The sequence below is a fragment of the Grus americana genome, chromosome 4 (assembly GCF_028858705.1).
Source record: "Grus americana isolate bGruAme1 chromosome 4, bGruAme1.mat, whole genome shotgun sequence".
Taxonomy (NCBI): domain Eukaryota; kingdom Metazoa; phylum Chordata; class Aves; order Gruiformes; family Gruidae; genus Grus; species Grus americana.
In genome coordinates, this window is record NC_072855.1 from 42,741,691 (window position 1) to 42,754,437 (window position 12,747).

General features: G+C 39.2%; 1 protein-coding gene across 2 annotated transcripts in view; it reads left to right on the plus strand.

Annotated features, from left to right (window-relative positions):
• The first annotated feature begins 768 nt into the window (after window positions 1–768).
• The window catches only part of SPOCK3 (SPARC (osteonectin), cwcv and kazal like domains proteoglycan 3), a 212,811-nt gene continuing 200,832 nt past the window's right edge, over window positions 769–12,747 (plus strand). For both annotated transcript variants that reach the window (XM_054825448.1, XM_054825449.1), the window contains exons 1-2: window positions 769–879; window positions 1,053–1,226. In XM_054825448.1, the coding sequence (XP_054681423.1) occupies window positions 1,053–1,226 (174 nt within the window). In that variant the 5' untranslated portion in view covers window positions 769–879. The remainder of the gene's footprint in view (window positions 880–1,052; window positions 1,227–12,747) is intronic.

Here is a 12,747-nt window from a genome sequence, read left to right on the forward strand (position 1 = left end):
AAAGCTAACATTACAAAATTAGATGAATTAGGTCCACAGGATGGCAGATGGAATTCAAAATTAAATATGGAGTAAGCTATGCTGGAAAGGTAATTGAACTATTTATGCACCTTGCTCAGTTCTAAATTAAATTTAACTAATTCGGGAAAGAAACAGGATGTCACTGAAGGCTTTGAGTTAACATACAGCTGCAGTTTAAAAGACAAGAACCCAGAAAGAGGGGGAAGAGTGCATGATTCTTACAGGAGGGAATAAGACAGATGGCATTACAATGCATGTACCTAAACGAGCGTTCAGAGGCGATGCGAGAGCTTGCGTGTCTCCTGTCCCCTAAGGTACCGGATGTTTTATCTTGAAATTACGGGGAGTTTTTAAAGACTGTACCCGCCTAAGGATTTTTGCAGGCTTAACTTGGGGTACGAGGTGCCAATACAGCTGTAGAAAAGTTCCAGCGACTTCCACCCTCACCTGGAGGTGCCGGCGGCACAGCGCGGCTCCGGCGGGGCCATGAGGAGCGCGACGAAGGTGGCCCGTGCGGCCGGTCCCGCAGCTGTTCCCTGCCGCGGAGGAGGCAGAAGGGCCGAGGCTCGGCTCCGCCCGGACCTGCCTTGCCTTGCCCAGCCTACCTCACCTCAGGACAGTGGGCTCCGCGGGAGAAAGCCCTTCCCGCCGCCCGCCCGCAGACTGTTACCCCCGGCGCGGCGTCCCCGGCGGCGTCGCGCGGAGTGGCACGGGGGCGGAGCGGGGCGGGGCGAGGGGCGGGCGGAGCGCGCGGCGCGGGGCGCGGGGCGGACGGCTGCAGACGGCGGCGCGTGCGGGGAGGGAGCGGGCCGCCTTTCCGGCCGCGGCGAGGAGCGCGGTTGCGGGGCTTGCAGCAAGGTGACGGGCTGGGCAGCCTCCCCTTCTTCCCCCACCCCTTCCGCGCCCCTTGCCCCTTTCGGGTGGGCGAGGGGTCCGCTGCGGGCGGTTGTCCCGGTCCCCCGCCGGCAGCCCTCGGCTGGGGTTCGGCTCTGGTGTGGGTAACCCCCCTCCTCGTGTCTCCTCTCGCCCAGATGCTCAAGGTAGCAGCCTTCGTGTGCGTGTGTGCAGCAGCCTGGTGCAGCCCGGCGCTGGCGGCGGCGGCCGGGGGCAGACCGGACAGCGGCAATTTTCTGGACGATAAACAATGGCTCACGACCATCTCCCAGTACGACAAGGAGGTCGGGCAGTGGAACAAATTCCGAGACGTAAGTTCAACGCTTCCACCCTGCCAGCCGGCAGCCGCGCCCGGCCCGCTCCCCTGGCAGCCCCGCGGCTGGCGGGCTGGTTCCGGTCGCTGAGGGCATCCCTTGGGCAGCCGGGGCTGGGGTTCAGCCTCAACGTACCCCCTCTTCTCCCCGAATTTCAATTTTCATTTTAATTCCCGGCGGCACCTCGGCAGGAGGAGGGAGGTCTCACCGGGCAGTTCCCGGTGCGCTGCCGCCGCTGAGCGGCGAGGATCGCCCGGTGTGCCCCGGGGCCGTGCTCGGCGCCCAGCCCGCACCTCCGGGGCCCAGCGGGCCGGGCCGCGGGAGCTGCTTCCCGCCCTGCGGGTCGCCAGCCGTTAAAAGGTGGCGATGGTGGAGGGGGAGTCGCGTTTGTCCGTCCTCCTCCCCGTTTCCCGCCCCGCAGCGGGAGCGGCGGTGGCTGCGGAAAGGGCTGCGGTGGGGGCGCGCGCTGCGGCCGTTGGGCCCCGCTGCCCGCCGAAGCGGGGGCGAGGCCGGCCCGGGAGGGTGAGGGGGGGCTCGCCCCGTCGCCGCTCTGCGAGTGCCGCCTGGGGCAGAGCCCCCTGCCACCTGGAAGCGTGCGCCGGGCGGGACTGCCCGGTCTCACCTTGCCGCTGTCAGAAGTGTCGGGAGGGCGGGCTGGGGGAGAAGGGGCTGCGCGCACCTGGGGGGTCTTTGTGGGAGGTGTTGGAGTGCGGATCGGGGCAGGGAAGTCCGCTCAATAAGGCGGTAAGTTGCGTGAATGATGCGTCCGGAGTGCCTTGCACGGAGTACGTGAACAACAGACCCAGTCTGACCCGAATCTCATCAGTTATGAAACCTGCTACTGTAAGGTGGCTCTCGTCCTCCAAAGTGCTTCGCTTTTGCGCTTTGTTCGTTCTGTTTGTTGCAAGTTGAGTAAATCCTAATCAATTTTCAAGTCCTTCACATTTCTTCGAATGAAAAACATTTTCCTTATTCAACATCCTGCATTCTTTGACGTTGCTTTTAAAAATCTGGATCCCAAGCATGCAAAATAATTTTCTATTTAGCTTTACTGTATTGCTTACCTGATTTCTTTGATTTGGTGTAAAGCATTGATTTGGTTTGCAACTTCAGAGTCAACAGGTTTCTTGTGTTACGGCTTGCTGGTGACCGTGGTTTGCTATAGCGAACTGAAGTAAATGTCTCGAAGTCTCTTATTTTTTTGAGAGCTGTAGCGTACTTGTGATGCATGTATTTTCTAGCTTTATGTTGCATGTGGGATGCAAACTTGGCTATTTATGTTAAGTAACTAGGAAAGAAGAGCTACCGTTAGAGTTGTGGGAGAACTTATTTCCCCAATAGTTTCTATTAAACAACGTAATTTTAGTGTTTGAGAACACTCAAATTAGTATTCAGATATTTTTGTTTGCTTTGAATGTCTTAAAAACTTAATGTTCATGTGAAAAAACCTTGTTCAGTGTACTGTACTTTGGGACCTGTGCTTTTGGAAAAAAAATATGCAGTGTGATATAAATGTTTTAGGATGAAAGGCTGCTGCTAGAAAACCTCAAAATAAGCACATCAGTTATGTTTTATAATTGGGCAAAGTCATTTATGTAAGGACTACCCTGCAAGGCTGAAGAAGCTAAGTGCTCTCTAATGCTTGTCTCCTGGGTGCCCACTGACATATACTGTAATATTGGATATTAGCCAGATAATTTATTCTGTGACAAGTAGGTGTCCCCAAGGGTTTTAAGAGTGGCTGCTTTGAGGAAGTACTGCATACTGATTCTTCTGAGGCAATTTACAAATATGCTGGCTTATTTATTTTTACACTGTTTAAGTTTTATAAGGCTGGTACTTCAGTGAGGAATATGCTTTTATTTCTTGTGCAGAATGCTTATGTCCTATTGATTGGTACTCAATCTGCAATATTTATGGATGGTCCTAATGCTTCATGAGGGTCTCCGTTTAAAGCATGGATGGTTTTCAGTAATTCATAAGATATAATTGTAATAAATAAATAAATAAAAAATTATGAGTTAATCTACCTGCACAATAATGCATTAAAAATATATATTACTTGTAAGAAGCACTGATTAGTTATCATCCTTAAATATAACATGGTGGAGAAGTTTTATTAACATCTTACAGTTTTATAATTGGGAAGTTTACTTGTATGACTGTAATTTGTTTGAAATTGTGATTAGGAATTTAATTAGTGATTCAGATGTTGCCTCCTGGTAAGGAACAGCACAACTGCATTTTAAACATACGCAGGAGTAACTATCTTGGAGACTTAAAAGCAAAATAAAGGTATGCAAGATCTGTGTTTGTAATTTAATTCTCTAGTCAGAGTGTAGCATATTTTTGTAGGCTTTAAATACCCTACAGATGTAAGGGTAAGATGGAATTCTGGTGTGAAAAGAAGTATTTAAAGGCTTAACTTAAGACTTAACTGACAGGACTGATTAATGTGGAAGATAATGACCCTGACTTCTGGCTTATTGGCTCGGTTTCTTAGAGTTTTAGATCACAGTGAGAGAGAACATAGTCATTCGGAAAGGGACCCCTTACAAAACCTAATAAACCAGGATATGATCTTTTATTTAAAAAAAAAAAACAAACAAACCCCAAAACAAACCCCAAACCCCCAAACCTAGTTCTTTAGCATCCTCTAAAATGTCAGATTTGTCAGTAAAGTTTATTATTAACATGATAATTTTAGCTAAGATCTCTTCTGTACTTTGTACAGCCCAAACTAACTGACTCTTCAATTCTCTTGAGAGATCTTGATCATTCTGACAAATCTGTTGAAAATAATGAAATAGATCTAGGCAAGCACTGTGCCTTAATGTGGAACAGTGGTAAGCTAGGTGCATGTTAGAGGCTATCTTCTCATATCTTTTTCTTGTGCAAAAATTGAGACTGGGCTCTTTCTTAAATAGACTTTCCATCTTAAAGATGGGAGGGGAAGTGTATTCTTCATATGTAAAATATCAACCCCCTTAACTTGTATGTGTGAGTCAAAACATTTTGAGTTATATGCAAGGATATGTTTACTTTTTGCCTATAGTAGCTGGGGAGGAAGAGATTTTAACCCAGTCTTAGTGCTGCTGCAGTCCGGTTGCTGAGTAGCTGCAGCTCTTATGTCTGTCACTAATGTAAGTCCTAGGTTTTATGTGTTTATTAAGGTTTTTCAACCTGCTTCAGCAGCCGATGGTGTCATGATGCTGGAGCGTCCTAGCCCATGTGTATATATCCTTTATTTATTTCATGCTTGGGAATTGAGGTTCTTTAGTAGATGCTAAGTTAGGGGAATCTTCTTAATTCATATTTTGTTGTACTTTTAGTGCTTTAGTTTTGTCTGATAATGGTTGCACCAGTCATCTGATAAAAATGTATATATAAACCACAGTTTGTCTAAAATGAAGATTATTCCTTTTAAAAAATGTAATCAGGTAATGGCATTACGTTTATATTCTCCTACTTAGAACATCCTAAATCTTATGTATCAAACCTTTGTTACTCATAGTGCTGTAGATGTGTGTGGAAGACCAAAATATAGGAATAATTCATTATTCTCTTTATGATTTGATTCCAAATAATGGTATTATTTTTAATCCTAGAACAAAACATAATGGCTTTGTCATTTATAATCACTTTGTCTTTTTATGTGGTCTTTACAGGCAAAATTTCACACAACCGTAATTGTCTGTTGTATTGCTATCTGAAAGTTTTTCAGAAACTTTAATTTCTATTTCTGTAAAATTCCATGAAGCAACATTCTTTTGAGTAACTCATTTTAGTCATTGAGATTTTCAAACAGTGTCCCATACATTTCTGTTCATTAAAAGGACTGTATAATAAATGTGTTTTATATGGTAAATTTTACTTGCTGCTTAAGGAGAATTATTTATGATCTAACTTGTTTGTCACTGATTTTTACTTTTTCTTTTCAAAGAGATCATAACTTAAGCGATTCCTGTATTTACAAATTCAAGATGCATCAGAAACTTTGTAGTGAAAGATACTTGTATATAAATAAACTGCGCAACTCAACTATGGCATAGTATTCTTATGAAATCATATGATCAGTTGATCAAAGTGATCAGTTGCATCATACTACAGTGTTATTATCATCCTACTGTATTCATACAGTTGTCAAAGGTAATAGAAGCTAGAAAAAAATTCAAGTAACAGGCCTTAAAACCTATCAGCTATGAAGGAGAAGTTTGCACGGGTGACACTACCTTTTACTCTGCTTCACTATGAACTGTTCTCACATTGACCATCAAATATATTGCCTTCTAAAACATTTGGCAAGTTTGGGCAGCTTGTGTTGGCCTCCCAAATGAGTCTTTTGAAGATATTTAAATAATATGTTTTTTCAACATTAGTGAAATCGAAACCTCTGTGTTTGGAAAGGAGATGAATCAAATACTAGGTCTCCATACCAATTTAGTAATTGCCAGCATTCATTATTCTCTTGTCTGTTTGGAAGTTTAAGGCCTCTCAAAAATAAGCATCCCCCTGCCCCCAACTAAGGTCCCCACCAACTATACACCTGGTGTGGCTTTACTGTTGTGAGCAGAACATTTCTGCCCAGCTGTACACCCACACGACTGCATCTCTGTACAACTAAGAAAGCCAAAGGCTGTTTTAAAAGGGATTAATCACAAGTTTTTTGTACTTGTGTGATCACTGTGTAAATTTTTGGAAGGTTTTAATGTTTCCAGATTGGAGTACTGGTAACTTTATCTGAAGAGGAGAAGGACTTCTGTTTAACAAGTTTTTGCATTGGGCTCGAATCCCTCCTAGTTTGTGGAGGATCATTGAATGTACTTGAGAGGAAGTCTGTGTTTAGGATTGGATACTGCAGCGCTCATCCATCTTTCCTCACTAATGTTAACTCATTAGCTGTGAAAATAGGTCCAGTAGGCTTATTTGTCCTGTACTCTTTATGGTTCAGGGTAAATAAAACATATCTTTTTCCTTATTAGTGGGTAGAGCAGCTTGTTTACTACATACATATGTTTTGATAGAAAGTTCTGATTATGACATCAGGAAAAAATGGAATAGCATAACAAGAAAGATGAGCTGCTACTTATGTTGTCCTAGGCCTAAGCTGAAGCAAGAACTTGGTAATAAGTTAAAGTTACTTTTTCAATTAGGGCATTGAATCTGTTTTCCACATGCCAGTTTGTTACTTGAAACTTGTTATCAGCTATTCTAAAGTGGTATCAGTCTTTCTCTTTTTTTCATGACGTATTTTGTATGATCTTAGTTTTATTAATATGGTGAAGGAGAACAAATTTTGAAACCTAAGAGGTTGGACAGAAAGAATAAGTATTTTGTATCTACACCTATAATTGCTATCTTTGAAATGACACTAATAAAGTAAGACTTGACCACTGTTTTTTAAACTGTCAAATGTAGGAAAATGTTAGGAATTTGCACTAATTTTATTTAATTGAGGAAATTTAGGAAGCTGTTTAATTGTTCATCACTTCTGAACTGAACATGGCAAATTATAATGGGAAGGAATAATGGCAATGTTAAATTTTCATTTTTTCTGTATTGTAGAAAAAGGCTTCTGATTTTTATATGTGCTTTTAGTTTGTTCTCAAGTATGGATTCCTTTTTATCTTTCACCTGATTACTCTTCCTCTGGTCTGTTTTTGCTTCTGGTTTCTAGTGCCAAGTATTTTTTTGTCTGCAAAGGCAAATTCTACTAATCTCAAACTATTGTTAACATTGAACTCTTAACTGTCTCTTGGAAGACATTAGCTTGGAAGGTCTTTATATAGCTAAGGTTTAGGAGTTAAGTAAACTGTAATGTGCTTTTCCTTAGATTGCCCTCATAATCTACAGTAAAGCTGATAACATTGTTTCATCTTATCTTTATCTCCTTTCTCTAAAGAATAATCTTTATTTTATTTGCTGTAGGTTGTTTAGTGGATATGGATACCCAGTCTTCTCTTGTCTTACCATTAAATCTTATTGGGATTGACTCTAGCCATCTGTGCTTATTATAGTGTAGTATAAATAGCTTTGTAATACACTGATAGGTGGTAACAGTAACAGAAACTGCATAGGCTGTCTTGGTTTTACAAACAGAAAGGAAACATGTCTGGAGCAAGAGGTATATTATAAGGGGAAGCTCAGTGTAGAAAACAATGGAATGCGAGTGGAATTAGAATATCTATGTTTTTAGACTAACACCATCAATTCTTTTTTTCTGTCTCCTCCATCTCTATTACTTCATAATCATCAAAGCATTTGAAGTTAACTAGCTGCAGAAAGGAGAAATAGTAGCTTGGCTTAATATGTTTGCATGTCTTGGCCAGTTTTCAAGTGTAACTCTTTCCTTTAGGCACTTCAGTCTAAATAGTCGTGTGCTATGTCCATGTTATCCCGTGTTGTGTGTGCCGCCCCAAGATATGTCGAATGAAGTAAGGAAATCTTTAAATAGTTGGTTATTTTTTGGTACTTAGCTTTAGAGCAACTCCTAAGTTTTCAAGCCCAAGGAAACTTTTATTCTAACCAAGGGATTTCTATCTTTTTCCTATCAGTACATGAAAAGTACTTGTTAGTACAATAGCTTAAGTTTTGTTTTGTGGATATTCTTCTAATGTAGACTCTTTAAGAAGTTGTGACATTGATTTTGCAGTGGTGTTTTTCCTATTGTGTATTTGTCTTAATCTGATATATTTGAATGTATTTGTAACCACAGATGAACAGTTGCTTTTTCTGCATCTGATGTTAAGTCTCAGTTTGACTATGCTCAGTGCTAAAAAGCTGCCTTGTTTGCCTTAGAAACAAGTATTATGGAGGCAATGGTAGTAAATGCTAATGGACTATATTATATTAAAAGTTCTTGCAATTTTCATATTTCTTGAAGTTTAATTTCTGAAAGAGACGTTTGGCTAGTAATATCAGTGTTCAAAGCTTCACTGGGCATTCTTATCTAATGTGAATGATGTTTAGTTATTTGTTAATATTTTTTTTAAATGATTTTTCACTTTTGCTTTCCCGTCTTACCTTATTTCACACTGATAGATTACAGTAGCGAAAATAGCTGTAGGAACTAATGATTTATCTAAGGTGGTGCAGTGTAAGGTAGCAACCTTGGACAGGGCACAGGGCGACCCAGTTTGAAATTCTAAGCCATAACAAAACTTTCACATTACAATGAGGATGTGATTTCACTGCTCTGTTATTATCTTCACAAGTGACTGCTGTAAGAGAACACAATAAGGGAATGGATTTAAAATATGTAAATCATCCAAACTCTTTGGTATTTTGCCACTTCCAGGGAGTATTATCTTAATATGTTGTTCTTAAAGACTATCCAGTGCTTGACATTTTTCTGCAGAAAATTCTTATGAACTAGTTTTTATTTTCTCAAGTGATGTGTAATCATTGGCTCAAAGGAGACTGTCAGCTCACAGCTTGTTCAGCATCCCTCTAAAAATGTCTGCAAGCCATCAAATAATTCTGTGTAGTGTGCTTACACTGGGGCTTGCCTACAGCTGAAAACAAACTCCTTTGGCATTTTTGAGCTTGCATCGATGATGAAATTCATTCTAGTTGTTAAATCTGTGTAGCATAGCAATGAGAAGTACAGAACTTACTCCTTGGTATATGCTTCTGAGTATGGAAAATGACCTGTGTTTTAACATCTATTTATTATTAAAATAGAGGGAAGTTCTTAATATGAAGGCTATGAGATATATATTTAATAATGCATGTATCTTTAAGGATTTGGTGGTGGTTGTGTTGGTGACTGAAACATCACTTTAGCAGAAAACTCAAACAATGATTCTTATAAGCAGAATCAATTGACTGGTGTGTAAAACAGCAGTGGCAGGAATCCATTGTATAAAGTGCCCTTCCAGCCTTTTGCAGAAAAATAAGTTAACCAGTTTGGTCAGATTTAGGTAGCTCATGTGAAACTCTGAGAACTCTTTGTATTCATAAAGATTAGGGCCAAAATAGACCATTGGATTTGATAATATGCTTGCCTGTATATAGTGGCTCATTAACTTTTATCCTGACAGATTGTATTAAACACAAAAATTCCAGTTGGGCAAAAGCATTTCAGGTTTCAGGAGGCTATGCTGTATGCTACTGGCACAGATTAAGATAAAGATTTGATCTCTAAGGCCTGCAATATGAGGGAATTAATTAGCTGCAATATTCCCAGATGATCTAGGCAGCAAACTTATGCTGTTTTGCAGCAGAATAAGGAAGAATACCATTTAAGTTCATACTAATCTGATCTGGGAGTGTTTACTTTTTTGGCCCAAATATGACAATAACAAGGACTGGTGCTTGATTAATCTTTCTTATCCTAATTTGCCATTTAAAAGGAATTCTATTCTGCCACATTCATAGCATTTTCTTGTGTGTATTGTCAGCAATTGTGGCCAATTACTTTTATGTGAAAAATCACAAATTATATTGGAATACAAGCCAATTAAAATCCTAAGGAAGATGGAAAAATGACCCCTGAATTTCCATTACAATATTCACGGAGATATATATTTGTTACCTTAATCTGGAGTGTAATTGTTTAAACATACTAAGGATAAGGTAGGCAGCCTTGTCTCCAACACCCAGGAACAAAAAGCAGGAACATGAAGAGCTCAGTAGGTTCATACATTCTAAAGCCAGCAAAGGGCTATTGGATCGCTCAGTGTACTGCAAATAGTGTGCAATGTTTCTTACATGAACTGGATTCAAGCACTCTAAGTGCTTATCTATTTTTCTAAATATTAATAAATCTAGCATTTCCCTCCTCAACTGTTAAGCTATTTAATTTTTCATCCACGTGCTTATTTTAGTTGAATGTTCCTGACTTTACTCAGGAATTCTTGGTAGGCCATTACGAGGTTCTGTTTTGCTGAACTCTGGTACTTGGGGCATGAATGGACAGAATTTTTTTACACTGGTAAGAAAAAGACTCATTTATGTTAGGAAAATGCGCAGTTGGTTCCACCTGTGATATTCATGGGCTCCTCGAAAGAAAATAGCCTCTCAAAGAGTGCAGGGATGTATGGCGAAAACTTCATTGGAGTTACTGTAAGTAACACCTTAACAAAGTTAAGTGTAGGATGATGATGAATCATGGGATTTTGCTCTGAGATCTGCAGATTTAGTCTCATAGACAGAGAAGAAGGGATATGCAGAAGTGGACTTAACTATGTAGGTTTTTACTGCAGATTAAGCCAATACAGACATAAAAATCCTCAAAACATTTTGATGTTTTTCACTAGGACTGAATGGGTATTTATAAACAGGATTCTACACAGCCTTAATCTTCTGGGACCTCTGTGCCTGGTTTGGACAAAAGCTACCATACCTTTCTGTCTTTGTTTACTTTTTACATATACTGAATGTTTACAATTCCTCTTTTTTTTTTTTTTTTTAACTTTCCTGCATTAAAATGATAGTTTCTTAGGGCATATGAAACTCTCACTTTTTTTTTTCCTCCAAGCTTTCTAGATTTGGATTGTAGCATAGCTTCTGTAAGTTGAAGATATGAGTGACATTTTTCCCCAGAAGGTTTTAAAGTACTGATGTTATGGAGTATTTGATGTTCAGCACATTGGAAAGTTGAGCTCTTGTGTTTTTTATCATAAATATGAGTGCATGCACACACACATGCACAGGCTAACTGGTATCTCACATCAACAATTTAAAGAGATTTTACTCTGTCCATCCCTCATGCTGGGGAGCAAAATACCTCACAGAATATTAGAAGTATTTCATAGGTCCAACCTGATCATGTCTGCAGATCTTATCTTACCATCAGATTTTGATATCCCATTGATTGCAGATAATTTTTGGGTATATACTGAGTGACTCGGATTTAACAATGTTTATGATGTACAGAATAAAATAATAATTCTGAATTCATATCTCAAATATGCAAAGCAGTTGTCTGCAATAGTTTCAGTTCATTGGCTGGAAGAAATACTTTATTTTTTACATGCCTTTAAGTATCACATAAGAACAAGACAAGTATGACTACAAACGTCTGGAGATTTTTAGAAAAATGTTTGTGTTTCCCCAAGAAAGGTAGGAGAAAGTATCAAAAATATTTTAATAAAGTTTGTGAAATTATTCTGTGAAGCAAAACTGAAGTTAGAATCTCACAGTGCTTATCTGGTTGTAAAATGTGATAGTATCTTACAGAGTTTACACTTAAAAAAAAAATAATCTTTCTTGTCAAACTGATATTTCTTTAGTTCAAAAGTAAGGGAATCTTTAGAATTTTTTTACAAAGAGTTGGACTGTCACTTTCCAGCCCAGTTTGAGTGTAATTGGAGTATTCAACAGCAAGAACGTTAGGAAACTTTTTTCTTAAAATGTTGCAAGTTACTGTCGAACATTAATAATAATAATAAGTTCAGCTTATTAGTAATATCTATATAATACTGGTTTTTCACAGATATTTCTGCTTTTTAATCTTTATTCTAATGCAGATAAAGGTTAGTAATTTGCACGTGTTTAATTCCCAGATACACAGATCTTACTCCTGTTGCTTGGTTTTATCAGAAATAAAATTTTTTATTGAATAAATGTACTAGTTGAAGCTAAAATTTCTATAGCTGTAGAATTATACACATTATTTATACAACTGATTTAAAATAAGTCAGCATTCATCATTTACTTACACAATGATAAAACAAAATTAAGCTTGAAAATCAAGTAGATGTATTTTCAGATTTGACAACTGAATTTTTCAGTTGCTTAACTTAGGTAGCTTTAGCCAAACAGCTTGCTAATTAGACTAAAAAACCTGCCAAGAGTAATCAAGCATAGGGATGAAACAAAAGACTTTGTGATTTACCATTTTATGCTTGACGTTTATCAAGAGAAATGCTCGATTGAAGGAAAAAGGAGGGAAAAAGAAAAAAAATAATCTTCATAATGCTGAATTAATTACCATCATAAAATTTGAAAAACCTCAGTGATGTGTATTCAACTAACTCTGTAATGCCTGAATTGTTATAGGAATTCTTTCAAATAGTGTATTTTTAAGGAGTTTTGCAGGAAGTGAAGCGTTTCTGCTGAAGGTTTTTTTCCCCCACCTTTATTAAACCGTCATTATGGATTTCACTGGGACAGTGTTGTATTAGGCTGGATCTCCATCCAGTTTGTGTGGAGTCTTTCCTTGTATCATCAAGGCCACTGAGAAGATGTTCACTGACATTTGTGAGAGGTGAAGTAAAGCTTTAATTATGCCAGTCTACTTATTTCAAATCATTATTTGAACATTAAGACTACGAAACGGACTTCTGAGTATAATTTGCATCTTTGAAAAATGGAAAGAAAGCAGACTTGAACTGGAGAGCAAAGTCATCTATGCAATGATAACTTCTTTTTATTAGAAAATCCTATCTAGTGATCTGCAGTAGAATACATATCAAGATTGTTGTGGTTTGTTTTTTTTTTTCTTTTTGCTTTATTATGTATAAGGGAATTCTTAATTTGTTGCTACTTCTTGGAGCACGATAAAAATGTTTCT